The sequence below is a fragment of the Myotis nattereri genome, assembly GCF_964212035.1.
Source record: "Myotis nattereri genome assembly, chromosome: 7".
NCBI lineage: Eukaryota > Metazoa > Chordata > Mammalia > Chiroptera > Vespertilionidae > Myotis > Myotis nattereri.
In genome coordinates, this window is record NC_138082.1 from 86,832,404 (window position 1) to 86,849,860 (window position 17,457).

A 17,457-nucleotide genomic window follows, 5' to 3' on the forward strand; every position below is an offset into this window, starting at 1 on the left:
ACCACAGGTTTAAGGAAACCTTTGGAATAGCGGTCACCAACTGGTGGTCCACAGACCACTGGTGATCCATGAGGTCCGAAAAGTTGGTGACTGCTGTTTGAAGGGACCTCTTGGACAATGTCAAGCATATTAACATTCGTGTTATGGGGGTGCCGGAAGGAGAAGAGAGAGATCAAGAGATGGAAAGCCTATTTGAATAAATAATGACTGAAAACTCCACTAACCTGGCAAAAATAAGGTAGTTATAAAAGGCCAGAAAGTGCAGAGACTCCAAAACAAGATCAGCCGAAAGAGGCCCATATGAAGATATCATAATTAAAATGGCAAAGTTTAAAGACAATTTTAAAAGCAGCAAGAGAAAGACAGCTACTTATAAAAGATGTCAGCTGATTACTCAACAGAAACTTTGCAGGCCAGAAAGGACTGGCACGAAATATTCAAAAGGATGAAAAGCAAGGACCTACAACCAAGATTACACTAGGAAATATTCAGTGATGAAAAGCAAGAATCTACAACCAAGGTTACTCTAACCAGAGCAAGGTTATCATCTAGAATTGAGGGTGAGCTAAAGAGTTTCCCAGCTAAAATAAACCTAAAAAAATCCATCACCACCAAACCAGCATTATAGGAAATACTAAAAGGGACTTCTAGAGAAAAACAATATGAAATATATGAATATGAAAATAAGTAAAGAAAAAATTCTCACTAACAAAGGCAAACATAATAAAAGCAGATCAACCAACTATAAAGCTAACACAAAGATTAAAAGGCAATTGTGTATAATTACAACAATAAATTAAGAGATACACTTAAAACACACACAAAAGAAATATTAAAAATATGACAAAAACATAAATATGGGGGAAGAGAATGAAAATGGTAGGGATTTTGTGAATGTTTTCAAACTTAAGTGACCATCAACTTAAAACAGATTATTACAAACTAGTATATATGAAGCACACAGTAACCAAAAACCAAAAATCTACAAAGATTTATACAAAAAGTAAAGAGAAAGGAATCTAAAACAACACTACACAAAGTCATCAACATACAAGAGAAGAGAGTAAGAGAATAAGGCAGCAATAGAGAGATATAAAAACAATAATAAAATGCCAATAACCACATGCTTACTTTAAATGTAAGTAATTAGTTACTTTAAATGTAAATGTACTAAATGCTCCAGTCAAAAGATATAGGGTGAGTAAAGGGATAAAAACAAAAAACAAAACACAAGACCTATGTGTTTTAGTGACCTACGTGACCTGTGTGACCTATGTGACCTAGGCATCTTATATATGATGCCTATAGGAGACCTTTTTCAGATCAAAAAACACACAGCCTATAAGTAAAGGAATGGGAAAAGATACTTTCAAAATAAAGTTTCAAACAAAGGTTGTAACAAGAGACAAAAAAAGGACATTTCATAATGATAAAGGAACCAATTCAATAGGAGGATATAACTTTTAAACATTTTACGTACCCATCATAGGTGCTGAGCACCTAAGTATGTAAAGCAAATATTGATAGAACTAAAGGGAGCGATCAACAAGTAATACAATTATTGCAGGGGACTTTAATACCCATTGATATCAATGGACTGACTTAAATGACACAATCCATCAGATTATCTAATAACCCATATTTTTAGGACATTTCACCCAAAAGCAAGAGACTATACATTTTTTTCAAGTGCACAAGGACCATTTCCCAGTACAGATGAACTATTAGGCCACAAAACAAGTATCAATAAAATTTAAAAGACTGAAATCATAACAAGCGTATTCTCTGATCATAATGGCAGGAAACTAGAAATCAATTACAAAAAACACACAGACACATGGAGGCTAAATAACATGCTACTAAAAAATAAATGGGGTTAATAATGTGGTTTTAAAAAATCAAGACATCTAGAGACAAATGAAAACACAACAACCCAAAACCTATGGGACACAGCGAAAGCAGTCCTAAAAGGGAAATTCATAGCAAATAGGCTAACCTCAAGAAACAAGAAAAATCTCAAATAAACAATCTAACCTTACACCTAAATGGACTAGAAAAAGAACAAACAAAGCCCAATGTATGAGTAGAAGGAAATAATAAAGATCAGAGCAGAAATAACAAGACTAGAAAAGATCAGTAAAACCAAGAGCTGCTCTTTCGAAAAAATAGACAAAACACATCATCAAAAAAAGACAGAGGACCCAAATAAATAAAATCATAAATAAAAGAGAAATTACAACTGACATGACAGAAATACAAAGTATTATAAGAAAATGCTACAAACAATTATATGCCAACAAATTGGACAATTTGGAAGAAATGGACAAATTCCTAGAAGCATACAATCTTCCAAGACTGAATCAAGAATAAACAGAACATGTGAAGATGGGTAACTACAACAAAATCAAATCAGTAATTAAAAAACTCCCAAATGTGGTGAAGCATGGGACTTGGTTGCAAAGTTTAAGGAGGATTCTCCAAAAGGATGGAGGCCTCTAGGGGGACCTTGCCAAAGTGGCAGCCCCTGCCTTGACTTTTCCAAACAAGTTTGAGCCTCCAGGTGTTTACTGGAATCTTTATGTCTATTCTTTAGACATCGTTGCTTAAAGGACACAACAGATGCATGTGTCTTCTCAAGGATGCTTACCCTACTGATAGTATCTAATAGTTCATTTTAGTTCAAGCTGTTGTTACAATAAAAGCCTTAGGAGGCAGGCGAATGGGGCTGCTTGGTTTCTCAAGCCAAGCAGTCCCTTAGCCCTCTCTTTCACAGAAACATGTGTCAGAGTAATCATTCACCCATCACTCAGTATCTGCTGCTCAGCCCTGGCACCCAATAAACAAAAGTCCTGCACCAGATGGCTCCGCAGGTGAATTAATAGCTATCCTTTCCAAATTATTTCAAAAACTTTTAAGAGGATGGAAGGATCCCAAGATCATTTTATGAGGCAGCATAACCCTGATAACAAAACCAGATAAAAAACACTACAAAAAGAAAAATTTATAAGTCAATTTCCCTGATGAACATAGACGTAAAAATCCTCAACAAGATATAAGCAAACCAAATTCAGCAATACAATCAAAAGATCAAGTGGAATTTATTCCTAGGATGCAAGTTTGGTTCAATACTCGCAAATCAATTAACATGATACACTACATAAAATGAATAATAAAAATCATATCAATAGATGCAGAAAAAGCACCTGACAAAATGCAACATCCATTTATAATAATAACTTTTAGCAAAGTGGGAAGAGAGGAAATAAACCTCAACATAATAAAGGCCATAAATGACAAATCCACAGCTAACATCAAACTCAATGGTGAAAAGCTAAAAGCATTTTTTTTAAGTTCAGGAACAAGGCAAGGATGTCTCCTTTTAACCACAGAAAGACAAATACTATATGATTTCTTCAACATAGTAATGGAAGCCCTTGCCACAGCAATCAGACAAGGAAAAGAAATAAAAGGCAACCAAATTGGAAAGAAAGTATAAAACTGTAATTATTTTCAGATAACATGATACTATACACAGAGATTTCACCAAAAAACTATGAATTCAGTCAAGTAGCAGGATACAAAATTAATATTCACAAATTGATTGCATTTTTAAAAAGAAAATATCAACTATCAGAGAAATTAAGAAAATAATCCCATTTATGATTGCATGAAAAATAATAAAACATACAGAAATAAATTTAAGCCAAAAGGTAAAAGACCCATATTCTGAAAAATTATAAGGTACCAAAAAAATGGAAGATACAAATAAATGGAAACAAATACCATGCTCATGGACAGGAATAAGTAACATCATCAAAATGTGTATACTTTCCAAAGCAATCTAAAGATTCAATGCAACCCCTATCAAAATACCAATGAAATTAGAATAGTCCTAAAATTTATATGAAACTGTAAAAGCTCCCAATAGCCAAAGCAATCTTGAGAAAGAACAAAGATAGACATTTCAAGCTATCTGGTATCAAACTATACTACAAGGCTATAGTAATCAAAATAACATTATACTGGCATAAAAACACATAAATCAATGGAATAGAAGAGAAAACCCAGAAATAAAGCCATGAATATATGGTCAATTAATATATATGACAGAGGAGGCAAGAATATACAATGGAGTAAAGACAGTCCCTTCAATAAATGGGAAAACTGGACAGACACATGCAAAAAGATAAAACTAGATCACCAACCTACACCATATACAAGAATAAACTCAAAACTGATTAAAGAATTAAATTTAAGACCAAAAATCACAAAACTCCTATAAGAAAACATAGGCAGTAAACCCTCTGACATCGCTTCTTAGTCATATTCATATATATATATATATATATATATATATATATATATATATATTCATTCATATATGTCCTCGGGGAAGGGTAATAAAATAAATAAATAAATAAATAAATAAATAAATAAATAAATGGGACTTCATCTAATTAAAAAGTTTTTCCAGAGGGAAGAAATCATTAACAAAACAAAATGACAACCTACTACATTGGTGACGATATCGTCAATGATATGCCAGATAAGGAGCTAATACCCAAAATATATAAGAAACTCATACAACCTAATAACAAAGAAATTAAGAAATGGGCAGAGGATTTGAATAGATATTTTTCCAAAGAGGACATAAAGATGGGCAACAAACGTATGAAAAGATGCTCAATGTAACTAATCAACAGAGAAATGCAAATTAAAATCACAATGAGATATCACTTCACACGTGTCAGAATGGCTATCATCAATAAATCAACAAACAAGTTTTGATGAGGATGCAGAGAAAAGAAAACCCTTGTGCACTGTTCTTGAGATTGCAAACTGGTACAGCCACCATGGAAAACACCATGGAGATTCCTCAAAAAATTAAAAACAGAACTACCATATGACTCTGCAAGTCCGCTTCTGGGTATTCATCCAAAGAAATCCAAAACATTAATTGGAAAAGACACATGCATCCCATGTTCATTGCAGCATTATTTATAAGAGCCAAGATATGGAGGCAAAGTAAGTCACCATCAACAGACAATAGAAGAGGTAGTCCATATATGCAATGGAATATTATTCAGGTGAAGGGATTAAAATGTACAAATTGCCAATTATAAAAACAGTCATTGAGATTAAAGTACATCATAGGAATCTATACTAATAAAAGGATAATATGCTAATTAGACCGGACATCTTCGGAACATCTTTCCAGACAAAGCCATGGTGGTGGGGACCAAGGCAGAGGCAATTAGGGACTATCAGGTTGGCAGGGGAGAGCAGTTAGGGGCGATCAGGCCGGCAGGGGAGGGCAGTTAGGGGCAATCAGGCTGGCAGGGGAGCAGTTAGGGGGCAATCAGGCCAGCACAGCAGGGGAGCAGTTAGGGGGCAATCAGGCCGGCACAGCAGGGAAGCAGTTAGGGGGCAATTAGGCCGGTAGGCAGAGGCAGTTAGGAGCAATCAGGCCAGCAGGGGAGCAGTTAGGGGCATCAGGCTGGCAGGCAGAGGCAGTTAGAGGCAATCAGGTAGGCAGGCAGGCAAGCAGTTAGGAGTCAGCGGTCCTGAATTGAGAGAGGGATGTCCAACTGCTGGTTTAGGCCTGATCCCAAGGGGTCCTGGATTGGAGAGGTTGCAGGCTGGGCTGAGGGGATTCCCTCCGCCCGCCCCCCCCCCCCCCGTAGAAATTTTGTGCACCGGGCCTCTAGTATAGTCAATAATACTGTAATAACTGTGTAAGGTATTGGGTGGGTACTAGACTTGGGTGATCACTTAGTAAGTTACATAAATGTCTAATCACTATGTTGTATAAGTTAAACTAATGTAATGTTGTATGCCCCTGTTCAGCAAACTGCGATTCACCAGCCACATGCGCCTCTTTGGCCCCTTGAGTGTGGCTCTTCCTAAGCCTTAGGAGTACCCTAATTGAGTTAATAACAATGTACCTACCTATATAGTTTAAATTTAAAAAATTTGGCTCTCAAAAGAAATTTCAATCGTTGTAATGTTGATATTTGGCTCTGTTGACTAATGAGTTTGTTGACCACAGTTGTATGCTAAGTATAACTGAAAAAAATTTTTAAATTTTTAAATAAAGATTACCATGTGACATCTATACAAAAAAAAAAGTTACAGGATGAAGGGGAAAAAACTTGTGTATTTTTTTTCATTCTAGTCATCTATTTTAATGCATACCAAAATTCAGATATTGTCAAGTAATATCTTTATAAAATGACTAGAGGCCCAGTGCACAAAAATTTAATTTGTGCACTCAGGGTGGGGGGGGTCCCTCAGCCCGGCCTGTGCCCATTTACAGTCCAGGACCCCTTGGGGGATGTCCACCTGTCGACTTAGGCCCATTCCCCGGGGGATCAGGCCTAAGCTTGCAGTCAGACATTCTTCTGGCAGCCAGGGAGCCCTCGGGGAATGTTTAACTAAAGGCTTAGGCCCCCAAGGGATTGGGTCGAAACCGTTAGTTGGACATTCTTAGTGCTCCCACGGAGGTGGGAGAGGTTAAAAAATATAAAAATATAAGCTGCCATGAGCCAGCTTCTGGCTGAGTGGCACTCCCCGTATGGAAGTGCACTGACCACCAGGGGGCAGCTCATGCATTGAGCATCTGCCCCCTGGTGGCCAGTGCACATCATAGGAACCGGTCATTCTGCCGTTCAGTCAATGTGCATATTAGCCTTTTATTATTATTATATAGGATGTGCCTATTTCCCCCCTTTTGCCCCCTCTACCCCGCTCTTGCCCCCACCTTCTCTCTGGCCATCACCATACTGTTGTCTGTGTCCATGGGTTGTGCATATATTTTCTTTGGCTAATCCCTTCTTTAAATTCACTTCTTTAAATTTTTATTTTCAGATAAATCCTTATAACTGCACTATTATATATTTTCTATTATATCATTTAGACTTAAGATATTTTTTAATTGAACCCTTGTAAATTTTAGCACAATTTAATAAATTATGCTAGAAGCAATTAGGAGATTTTTCATGTAATGCAGATACATTTCAATTAATATTTTATTAATTTTTAATTTTTAATATTTTAATTTGAAATAATCTCATACATATAAAAAAAAACCTATAAAATACTACAGCATATTTTATGTACCTTTCACCCAATTTCTTAGGTATTAATAATTTTTTTTTATTATTATTAGTTAAGGTATTACAAATGTGTCCTCATCCCCCCCATTAACCCCCAACCTCCCCCCGCCCCCCGCCCCGCACACTCGTGCTCCCATCCCCCTGTTGTCCATGTCCATTGGTTTGGCTTATATACATGTATACAAGTCCTTCGGTTGATCTCTTCCCCTTCCCCCCGCCCTCCCCTACTTTCCTTCTGGGGATTGATAGCCTGATCGCTGTTTCTCAGTCTTTGGATCTGTCCCTTTTCATCAGTCTATGTTGTTCTCTATAACCCACAAATGAGTGAGATCATGTGGTATCTATCCTTCTCTGACTGGCTTAAGGTGTTAATAATTTAAACATAACCATTATACAACTAACAAAATTTGGAATATATTTTTCTTATAATCTCTTTAATGTTACTTAATCCATTTACTTTGTTCTTGTTAATCTTCACCCAAGGATATTTTTCCATTGAATTTTAGAGAGAGTGAAGGGAAAGGGAGAGACACATTGATTGGTTGCCTCCTGCACATGCTTTGATAGGGACTGGGGATCAAGCCAGCAACTGAGGTACATGCCCTCGACTGGAATCGAACCTGGGACCCTCAGTCCACGGGCTAATGCTCTATCCACTGAGAAAAACAGGCTGCAGCTTAATTCATTTACTTTTAATCTATATGTTTCTTTATGTTTAAAGTGGGTTTTGTTTTTGATTCACCCTCATAATCTGTCTTTTAATTGGTGCATTTATGCCACTGACTTTCAGAGTGCTTACTAATAGAGTTACTACCATATCAGGGGCTTCTGGGGCGGCAAAGTGTGGCCGGCTCCTGGGGCTTCTGGGGTGGGGGCGGGCCTGCCCTGGATTGCGGAGCACTGGTGGCTCGCGCTGTCCCGCCCTGCCTGCAGTATGCAAATTAGATGCCATCTTTGTTGGTGGTTAATTTGCATATCATGCTGATTAGCCAATGGGCGGTGTAGCAAAGGTATGGTCAATTATCATGTTTGTCTATTATTAGATAGGATATTACAAAAGCCATAAAAAGCTTATAAAAGGTTATGGCTTAAAACCTCACATTATTATCATGCTGCTATATACTTATTATTGCTGTCTAGGGTGAGACAGTCACAGTGGACCAATCTCACGAGAGGTAAGTGGCACCTATCTCCCTCTACTTGGTTATGAACATCGCTCTACGGAGACAACCCAGTCATCATATACCAAATAGTGCAGCAACTATTAACCACCAGGGTGTCAAGTGGCTCAGAAGAAAGTCCATGAGCTCAGCTGTGGGGTTCCTAGGTTAGCTCAAAGGCAGCTTGCAAATAGTAACTAGACTGAGACCTCCAAACTCACTGTACAAGAGCCTTCTGATGGAAACAAATTTCCTTCTTTATCCTCACATTCTGGTTCTGAATCAGCAATCTAGAGGTGACAGGTAACAGAAATTTCGTCAATGTCCCAAACCATCTAATCCTTTATGCTATGAATTCTATAAATCTTATGCTTATGATTTAAATCTTAGTGTTTTTAACATTATTTTAGAGAAGAAATCTTGATAATTATATCATTTGGCCCTTAAACTCAACCTTTCTTGGATCTTATTAATAGTTAATGTTAACCTTGCTGTGAGGGTCAGGGTCCTAACAGGGATTTTAAACCACACTTCAAGACCGATTGAGATGTGCTGTCCAAAAAGGGGGAGAATGCCTGCACTCATTCCCCTGTGCTGTGTGAGCATCTCAAAAGGCAGGGGTCACATGCTGCTCCGTGCACCCTTTGCCCAGAGTGGGTGCCAGGAATGCTGAACGATGGCTCAGAGGTGGCAGCTTCAGGGACAAATCCCATGAAGAGGAAAGGCTCGGAAAAGGGGACATCACAAAAACAGCTTCTCTCTGGGCCACCACGGCTTCATGCTTCCAGAAAAACTTAGGACAGACCATTTTCACTAGGAAACTGAAGTATAAGATAGTGAAGTCCTGCATGTAAAGCATTTAAGATTTGCTTATGGTGACTAAGATTTTCTCAATTTCTGTACTTTAGTTTCTGTCCTTTATCCACCCTTTAACTTTCCCAATATCATCATCCCCAAACAATGCCAATTATGTAGAACCTGGACTCCGAGTAAGCGGTCTAAAGGCCCCTCTCGGACCACTCCTGAGAGGGCCCGGACCCCTCCTTGTGGTGTGCTCCTTGGGCAGGGATGCCCTTGTCAGAAAGGCAGGCCTCAGGCTCCGTGCTCTCCTGGGCTCCCAGGAGGGGGAGGCACCAGCTAAGTGGCTACCAGTCAGCAAGTTCTTGGGGCTGGCAAATTCTATTTGTAAAAATAACTTAACCTGGTTCTCTAATAAATCTATTACATAAATGCTTCCACTTTTCTATCTTGTCTTATATAGAAATATTCTACCTGGGATGCAAAAAAATTATTATATACTTGATTATTTTCTTCACTACTGAAATTTTTTTTAAAAGTCACTATATTATATAATACAATGTTACATTCTAGCATCTAGCCCACTGTTGGCTAATAGGAGCCACTCAAAAATATCTGCTGAAAGACAACTGATTCCCTCCATAATAACTCGTACTTGAAATGCACTTTATATATAACTTGAAGCTTCACAGACATTTGAAGCTTCCAAGAATTCCATTTTTAAAAGATGTGACATAAGCTATTGCTGAAATTAGTGTTACATCTGTGAGGTCTTTTTTGTGTGTTTTTTAATCCTCCCCCAAGGATATGTTTAGTGGAAGGGAGAGAGAGGGAGAGGGAAAAAGGGAGGGAGGAGGGGTAGAAAAGGGGGAAAGAGAAAAACATGGATGCACCAGCGACAGAACCTGCAACCTAGGTATGTGCCCTGACCTGGGAACAAACCTGCAACCTTTTGGTGTACAGGACAATGCTCCAGCTAGCTGAGCCACAAACCAGGGCTAATCTGTAAGGTCTTAACTTCACTACAGGGAATTATCTCTCATTCTTTAGAAGTATATGACACAGCTCACAGACATGCAGAGAGAAAGGTAAGCAAGGCATGATTCCCAGACTTACCTTGCTATGTGGGTCAGCAAACATTCGTGTGAAGATCTCACACAATCTTTTCAATTCTACTCGACTAAAAAAAAATAAAACGGAAATAAATTCCCTTTATTATGTCAACACTAAAATTAGTTATAACTTTGGTTTAAAAATCCTTTTATTTCAGTCAACTACATACGTTTTATATAATTTTTATTAAAGTTTTTTTCACACAAAAAACTTTATATTATTTAACTCATGATGAAATCAAACGGGAATATGAAACTATAATAGTTTTGTTTTTATTTTAAAATTAGGAAACTAAATCTCAGAGAGTGCCTAAGTTTGCAGGTATGGAAGTAGCAAAGCCACGAGATAAATCCTGTTCATTTCATCCAGGTCTGTTTTCCACCTGCCACAGATGGAGGGCAACAGGATAAACTAGTAAAGCATGTACTCTGGGGTCATACAGACCTGAATCTTAATCTCAGTTCTGCCAGAGAAAGTATGAGTCACACAGGGTAAGAGCTCCCTGGCTGCTGCGAGGATGAGAAGAGATGACACCTCCTTCCAACAACTGTGCCTAAGACACAGCAACCGCGTTTCGTTTTAGGGCCCCTCTGCCTTTCTTATCCTTAACTGTACTACCAAGTCCCAATTTTACTTCAAGGCTGATTAGAAGGGACATATTTTTCCCAAATCATGCCTGAGTAATCTCCCCTTATACACACAACACAATCTAGATTAGACCAAAGCTAATCAAAGATTTCTAGAGGCGATTCAGTGGATACTTGGTGAACACCGAGATGTAAGAAACTGAGACCAGCAGAACTAACTAGACTCTGAGGCAACAATCACAACAAATAATCCTCATTTTGTTCTTTGACAGATCACTAGCGGTCAGAAGTGACCTGCCTTTCAGAAGGCACATGACAGAAGTTCTCAGGACATCTTCATGAACGGAATAGAATTTGGGGGGGGGGGGGGGCGCGGGGCGCGCAGGGAGCAGGGTAGAGTCAGGCTGACTTGGGAGCCACACCACATAGGGATTCCTGGGGCAGTGCTCACTTAACTTTGCAGAACCCATCTAGGACCACAAAAGTATCCGGTGTCATAATTTATCTTTAAAAAATTATCTAAAGAATATAATACACTGTCATGGATTCTAAGTTGCCCACTTTTTCACATTTTTAACATCTCTGTAATTGTGAGATTCATCTTATAATCAATGACATATTAACATCAGGTTTAATAAGCAGCATTTCTTCTTAAAAGGGATATAAAATAACTAGAAATTTGTGCACTGGGGGGGGGGGGGGTCTCCTCAGCCCGGCCTGTGCCCTCTCGCAGTCTAGGACACCTCGGGGGATGTCCACCTGCTGGCTTAGGCCCACTCCCCAGGCAATTGGGCCTAAGCTGGCAGTCAGACATCACTCTGGCAGCCTGGGAGCCCTCAGGGGATGTCCACTTGCCAGCGGGGGGCATGCCTAAGCTGCAGTCGGACATCCTTAGCACTGCTAAAGAGGCGGGAAAGGTTCCTGCCAACACCGCTATGCTGGCAGCTGGCAGCCTGGCTTGTGGCTGATGGGAGCGCACTGACCACCAGGGGGCAGCTCCTGCATTGAGCATCTGCCCCCTGGTGGTCAGTGTGTGTCATAGTGACCAGTCATTCCCAGTCGTTCTGCTGTTAGGGTCAATTTGCATATTACCCTTTTATTATATAGGATAGAGGCCTGGTGCACTGGTGGGGGCCGGCTGGTTTGCCGTGAAGGGTGTCCCGGATGAGGGTGGGGGTCCCGCTGGGGTGCCTGGCCAGCCTGGGTGAGGGGCTGAGGGCTGTTTTCAGGCTGGCCACACCCCCTTCAGGGTGGGGATCCCCACTGGAGTGCCTGGCCAGCCTAGGCGAGGAGCTGATGGCTGTTTGCAGGCTGACCATGCCCCCCAGTGGGGACCCTCACCCCATGGGGGTGTGGCCAGCCTGGGTGAGGGGCTGAGGGCTGTTTTCAGGCTGGCCACATCCCCTTCAGGGTGAGGGGGGGTTCCGCTGGGGTGCCTGGTCAGCCTGGGTGAGGGGCTAATGGCCGTTTTCAGGCTGGCCATGCCCCCCGACGACCCAAACTCCCAGCCTCTCCTTTTTTTCTTTTTTTCATGCTGGCCTGGAAGCAGGTATCTGGGATTTATTTATCTTCTATAATTAAAACTTAGTAGCCTTGAGTGGAGCCCAGGTTGGCAGGGCAGGCAGCAAGCTTGGCTTCCTCCATTGCTAGGGGCAACCCAAGCCCCCTGCTCGCTCCAGCTCCATGGCTACTGCCATCTTTGTGATGGAGTGATGGTTAATTTGCATATTGCTCTTTTATTAGATAGGATGATTTGTCTATGGTGCCTTAGATTTGGTGAAATATGGTATAAAAACATACTTTTTTGGTATGTGTGTAATACCTGCTCATGTTAGAAATTTATGAAATACAGGAACATAAAGAAAAAAGCAAAAATATTAAATACTGTTACTATTAGTAGTCCAATTTAGTAAATCATTTCAGAATCACTTTAGCATTTATAAGCTACAGATATGCATGTGTATTAAAATTTTTTAGACGGAGACTGCTATCATCTGACCCACAACCCTAAAGTGTAATGAGCCACACCAACCTGCAGAGTTTCCTTTTCTTTTCTTTTTCCAAAGCAGCTGTGCCATTTTCTTTCCCTATCAGCTATGAGTGACAGTTCCCAGTTTTGTTTTTCACCTAAATTGCAACCTGCACCACGATTTCTCAAATAATAGCTACCAGCCAAATGTGAGCCGCCAGGGAACCAGACGTTTTTATAAATCTGATAAACTGCAGAGAACTCGCCAGATATTTCTAAATCTCTGAAGGCAAAGACTGGGTCTCGGTCACCTCAGCACCTCTGGTGCTGGAACTCCATCGGGGCTCCACAAACGTCAGAGCCCACCCCCGACGCGGACAGTATGGACGCGAAGCAGCGCACCGAGCCACTGCCCTCACCTCAGTGCTCGCTGGCTCTTCAGCAAGTTCTGCAGGCCCAGGAGCCCTTCCTTCCTCTCTGACCAGTTCGAGCTGGCGCAGTGGTTGAGAACTTCTGCCACATCCTCGGTCTGCCGCAGGTAGTGGGGGATGCCGCCGTTCCTGGAACCATACGAGCGCTCCGAGCAAACACTCGAGGCATCACTGTTGGCATCATCGTCAGAATACATCCCATAGGGCTCATATCTCCTCCTCACAGGCTTCTTCTGCCAGGTCCGAAGAGGGATGGGGTGATGGAGAAAGAAGTGGAAAGATGAAATGACCGTGAGTCGTCCCAAACAAATCCACCACCAACAAAGAGTTGCATGTCAAAGGATGCACACGCAGATGCGGGGGCACCACGCCTGCCTGTGTTTACAGATTAGGGAGTGAAAACAGGAAGGCAGATTTCTGGAAGGCATAGTGAGTAATAAGCAGAGCACCTGTAGCAGAGAAAAAGAGCATGGTCTCTAGCACACTGTCTGGGCTTCTTGGGTTATAATCCTGCTGCCACCACTGGCTGGCTGTGTGACTGCAGAAAGCCTCCGGCCCTTTCTGCTTTAGTTTCCCCATCTTTGAGATAATAATTACCCCCCTTACAGGCTTCTTCTAAGGATTAAATGTTGCCCGGCTGGTGTGGCTCAGGGATTGAGCATCGACCCATGAACCAGGAGGTTCGATTCCCGGTCAGGGCACATACCCAGGTTGCAGGCTAGATCCCCAGTGCAGGAGGTAGCCAATCAATGATTCTCACTCATCATTGATATTTCTATCTCTCTTTCTCCCTCTCCCTTCCTCTCTGTGAAATAAAAACATTAAAAAATAACGAATAAATAAATGGAATTGTATGTTAAGTAACCTGGCTTAGCCACTGGACACAATGCAAGCTGTGCACCCACAGCCTCCTCCCAACCAAAAGTAATATATCTTGAGCATGGTCTATGAGTAAATTTGTTTGAATACTCATACTTCCTTAAAGTCTCAAATGGAAATGACAGTGGCAGAGTAATCTATGTACAAGGATTCCTAAATTATCTGAGCCACTTTTATTAAGGATAAAGTTTTACAGCACAAACGGGCTTCCTGTAGATTAGCATTTATCTTACCCTGAACACAAGTTAAACCCATATATAATAATGCAACAGCTAAATAAAATTGATAAAATTTATAAAATACAATTTAAGAGAAAAGCACAGTTATTTGCTTAAACTGTATAGATGTAATTTCCTAATAAGGTGGTTTTTAGTACATCCCAAATTGCTCAGGACAGTGCTGCTCTATGCCTCATTAGTAAGCCCCTTTCACTCTCAAAAGTATGGCCACCTTACTTATCCAGACACTAGATCCCTCAAATAAGAAAAATACTGAATATATCTAATCATCAAATAACGACATAAGCGTAGTTATAACTGGGGTTTAAAAATAAAATTAAACGCTATGGGGAGAAGGCACAGCCTTACATTAAAAATAAATACTAGAACAAATAGAGTTGCCTGACTCTACCACTAATAAAAGTGTCACCAGATTCAACAATATCATAATTCAGACCAGAATTTCTATATTGCACTATCGTTTTTGTTGCTTTCACTAGCTCCTAAAGGAAATATACTTGCAACAGAAAAAACGGAGTTGTAAAACAAATGTTAAAGCACTGGTACCTTGCTCCTGGAGTCTCCTAACAGCTGTAGGCAGGAAAATATTGAAGGATGGGGAAAAAGCATAGAGAATTATGTCAGAAGCATATGTGGGGATCATTCTTGCAACAAAAGTGTACAGCAAAACATATCTTAGCAAACCAAAAATACAGAGTAGCGAGCGATTCATAGCACGTGAGATCAAGTAATAATAAAAAATGCTTTCACAATGGCATTTCCTAACACTTCTAGCCTTCTTACAAGACCTTCCTGTGTTTGCTGTAATTCTCTGCTAAAGCTCTCCCACACCAAGGGACATCTCCTAAGTCACCATTAATTCTGTGGTCTGTCCCTGTGGTACATTCTGTCTGCCCCGGGCTTCTATCCTGTGAGGCAAGAATCGTGGACCATTTTGCGCTTTCTCTTCCGAAGCAGGACCACCGGAGAAACCAAGCAGTTCAAACAAAACTAATGAGGGCAACGTGAGTGTCAATGGAGCTGGAGCTCAGAGAAAAGCCCAAGTCAAAGAGCCAGATTCGCTCTCCAGGCCTGCTCTGCCTCCTGGAACTTTGTGCAGTCCCTCCGTAGTTCTTCAGAGAACTAAGAAACCCCCGCCTTAACGGCAAGTCCCATTTAACTAAGGATTTGGCACATCTACCTTTTCCCAACCTCTGACCTCCACTGCCTAGGGTCTCTGAATAAAAAAGAAACAGAATCTAAACATTGCAACTTGGAAGGAAAAACAGCGTCACAGAATTCTGTTCCAGCTCCTGACCCTTAAGTTAAAGCCCCTGATAGAGCAATCTCCCTCAGTTCCTGCATGTGCCAGAAAAGGCCCACCTGCAGAGCAGCTCATGCAGGAGCTGGCCAGGCAGCCCTGCAGAAAGGAAAGCATTATGAGAGAGAGCAGCAAGCTGCCTGCTCACAGCCGCTTGCCAAAAAATCTGAGCAAGAACGAACGAGAGAGAAAGAGAGAGAGAGAGAGAGAGAGAGAGAGAGAGAGAGAGAGAGAGAGAGAGTCAGAATCACTTGTAGCCACAAACCATACATTTTGATCACACAAAACATGGCTGAATTAAAACTTCAGGGTCTGAAAGGTGGATGCTTCCTTAGAGGAGAAAAATCTTCCAACAGCAAAGTCACAGCCAGAGGTCAGACAGTTCTAAAGAGAGCCTAGTTTAATGCTGAGCACACCGACCAAAAGACCCCCGCGGCTGTGCCCCTACTTGCTGAAATGGATCTTTAGAAAGCACCTTGACCACTAGCAGACTCTAGGAAGGACCTTTTTGCTATAACCATAAATGTAAGGGCCTCTGGGCACTTCCTATTGTTTTTAGATATTACATTATAAGGATGCAAAAACATACTCCACCCGTGCTTGAGAGCCTCAAAGGGCTCATCTTAAACTTGGGGGAAGTTTCCATATAAAAAGACTTACAAACTCATTTTTAAAAACAAACAAACAAAAAAGCAAAGTGATACGGAACAACTAGTGAGGCAAAGGAATAAATGCAGATTTTCAAACCACAAACTCTACGACCTAGTATAATAATTTTTTTTTAGGTTATGCCATCAAAGCTTGTAAAGCAACAGAAGCAATAAAATGGGGAAAAGATGCTGAAAAAAAGAAAAAAGAAAAAAGACACCCAATGACATCAGAGAAGCCCAATGTCATCATAACTTCCTCAACACTGAGGAGCACAGAAGAAATACTTGATGCTAATAATTTCCGTAAGGCTACCTTTCACTTAAACCAGTAATATAAATTTACCCAACTTAAAGAGTGTCAAGGTAACCTGATTTGGAGGCACTTTTCTGTTAAGACAGAATAATTCGGATGAGTAAGTCAAAGAGACGGACAGGCACTGTGACTCTTACCAAAGCGTCAGCAACAGCAGCTTCAAGATCTGTACTTGTGCTTAACACGCGCATGGCATTCACAGAACCAGGTATTCTTCCTGCCTGGCCAAGCCCAAACCGGTCTATTTAAAAAACAAAAGCAAAAGATATGTCACTTTAATTCACATTTTCTCCATTTCTTTGCAAGGATCCCTCCCTCTTCCCACCTACAGAACAGAGGCTGTGGAAACTGCCCAGCCCATTTAAATACATTGGACTTGGAGTTTTAGCTACACTTGTTTCCCAGTGACAGAGGGTAGAATGTTCGCAGTTAGTACCATCGTGCCACAAAGCATCCTGACAGTTGAAATGGTTCTTTAATGGTATTTTATTTTTGAAAAGTGCTGAGATATAGGAGAGAGCAACTTATTATAGAAGGGAGCAGAGCTATGGGTTGAGTCTCTCAATCTGTTTAGCATTCCCTCTAGAGCAGCGGTTCTCAACCTGTGGGTCGCGACCCCTTTGGGGGTCGAACAACCCTTTCACAGGGGTCGCCTAAGACCATCGGAAAACACATATAATTACATATTGTTTTTGTGATTAAACACTATGCTTTAATTATGTTCAATCTGTAACAATGAAAATACATCCTGCATATCAGATACTTACATTACGATTCATAACAGTAGCAAAATTACAGTTATGAAGTAGCAACGAAAATAATTTTATGGTTGGGAGTCATCACAACATGAGGAACTCTATTAAAGGGTCGTGGCATTAGGAAGGTTGAGAACTACTGCTCTAG

At 40.7% G+C, this 17,457-nt stretch overlaps 1 protein-coding gene across 1 annotated transcript in view; it reads right to left on the bottom strand.

Annotated features, from left to right (window-relative positions):
• CLASP1 (cytoplasmic linker associated protein 1) overlaps positions 1-17,457 on the bottom strand; it is a 273,563-nt gene that overhangs the window by 80,113 nt on the left and 175,993 nt on the right. Inside the window, exons 25-28 of the mRNA XM_081096080.1 lie at positions 16,692-16,795; positions 14,838-14,861; positions 13,162-13,406; positions 10,190-10,253 (exon numbers count right to left, since the gene is read on the bottom strand). Of these exons, the coding sequence (XP_080952206.1) occupies positions 10,190-10,253; positions 13,162-13,406; positions 14,838-14,861; positions 16,692-16,795 (437 nt within the window). The remainder of the gene's footprint in view (positions 1-10,189; positions 10,254-13,161; positions 13,407-14,837; positions 14,862-16,691; positions 16,796-17,457) is intronic.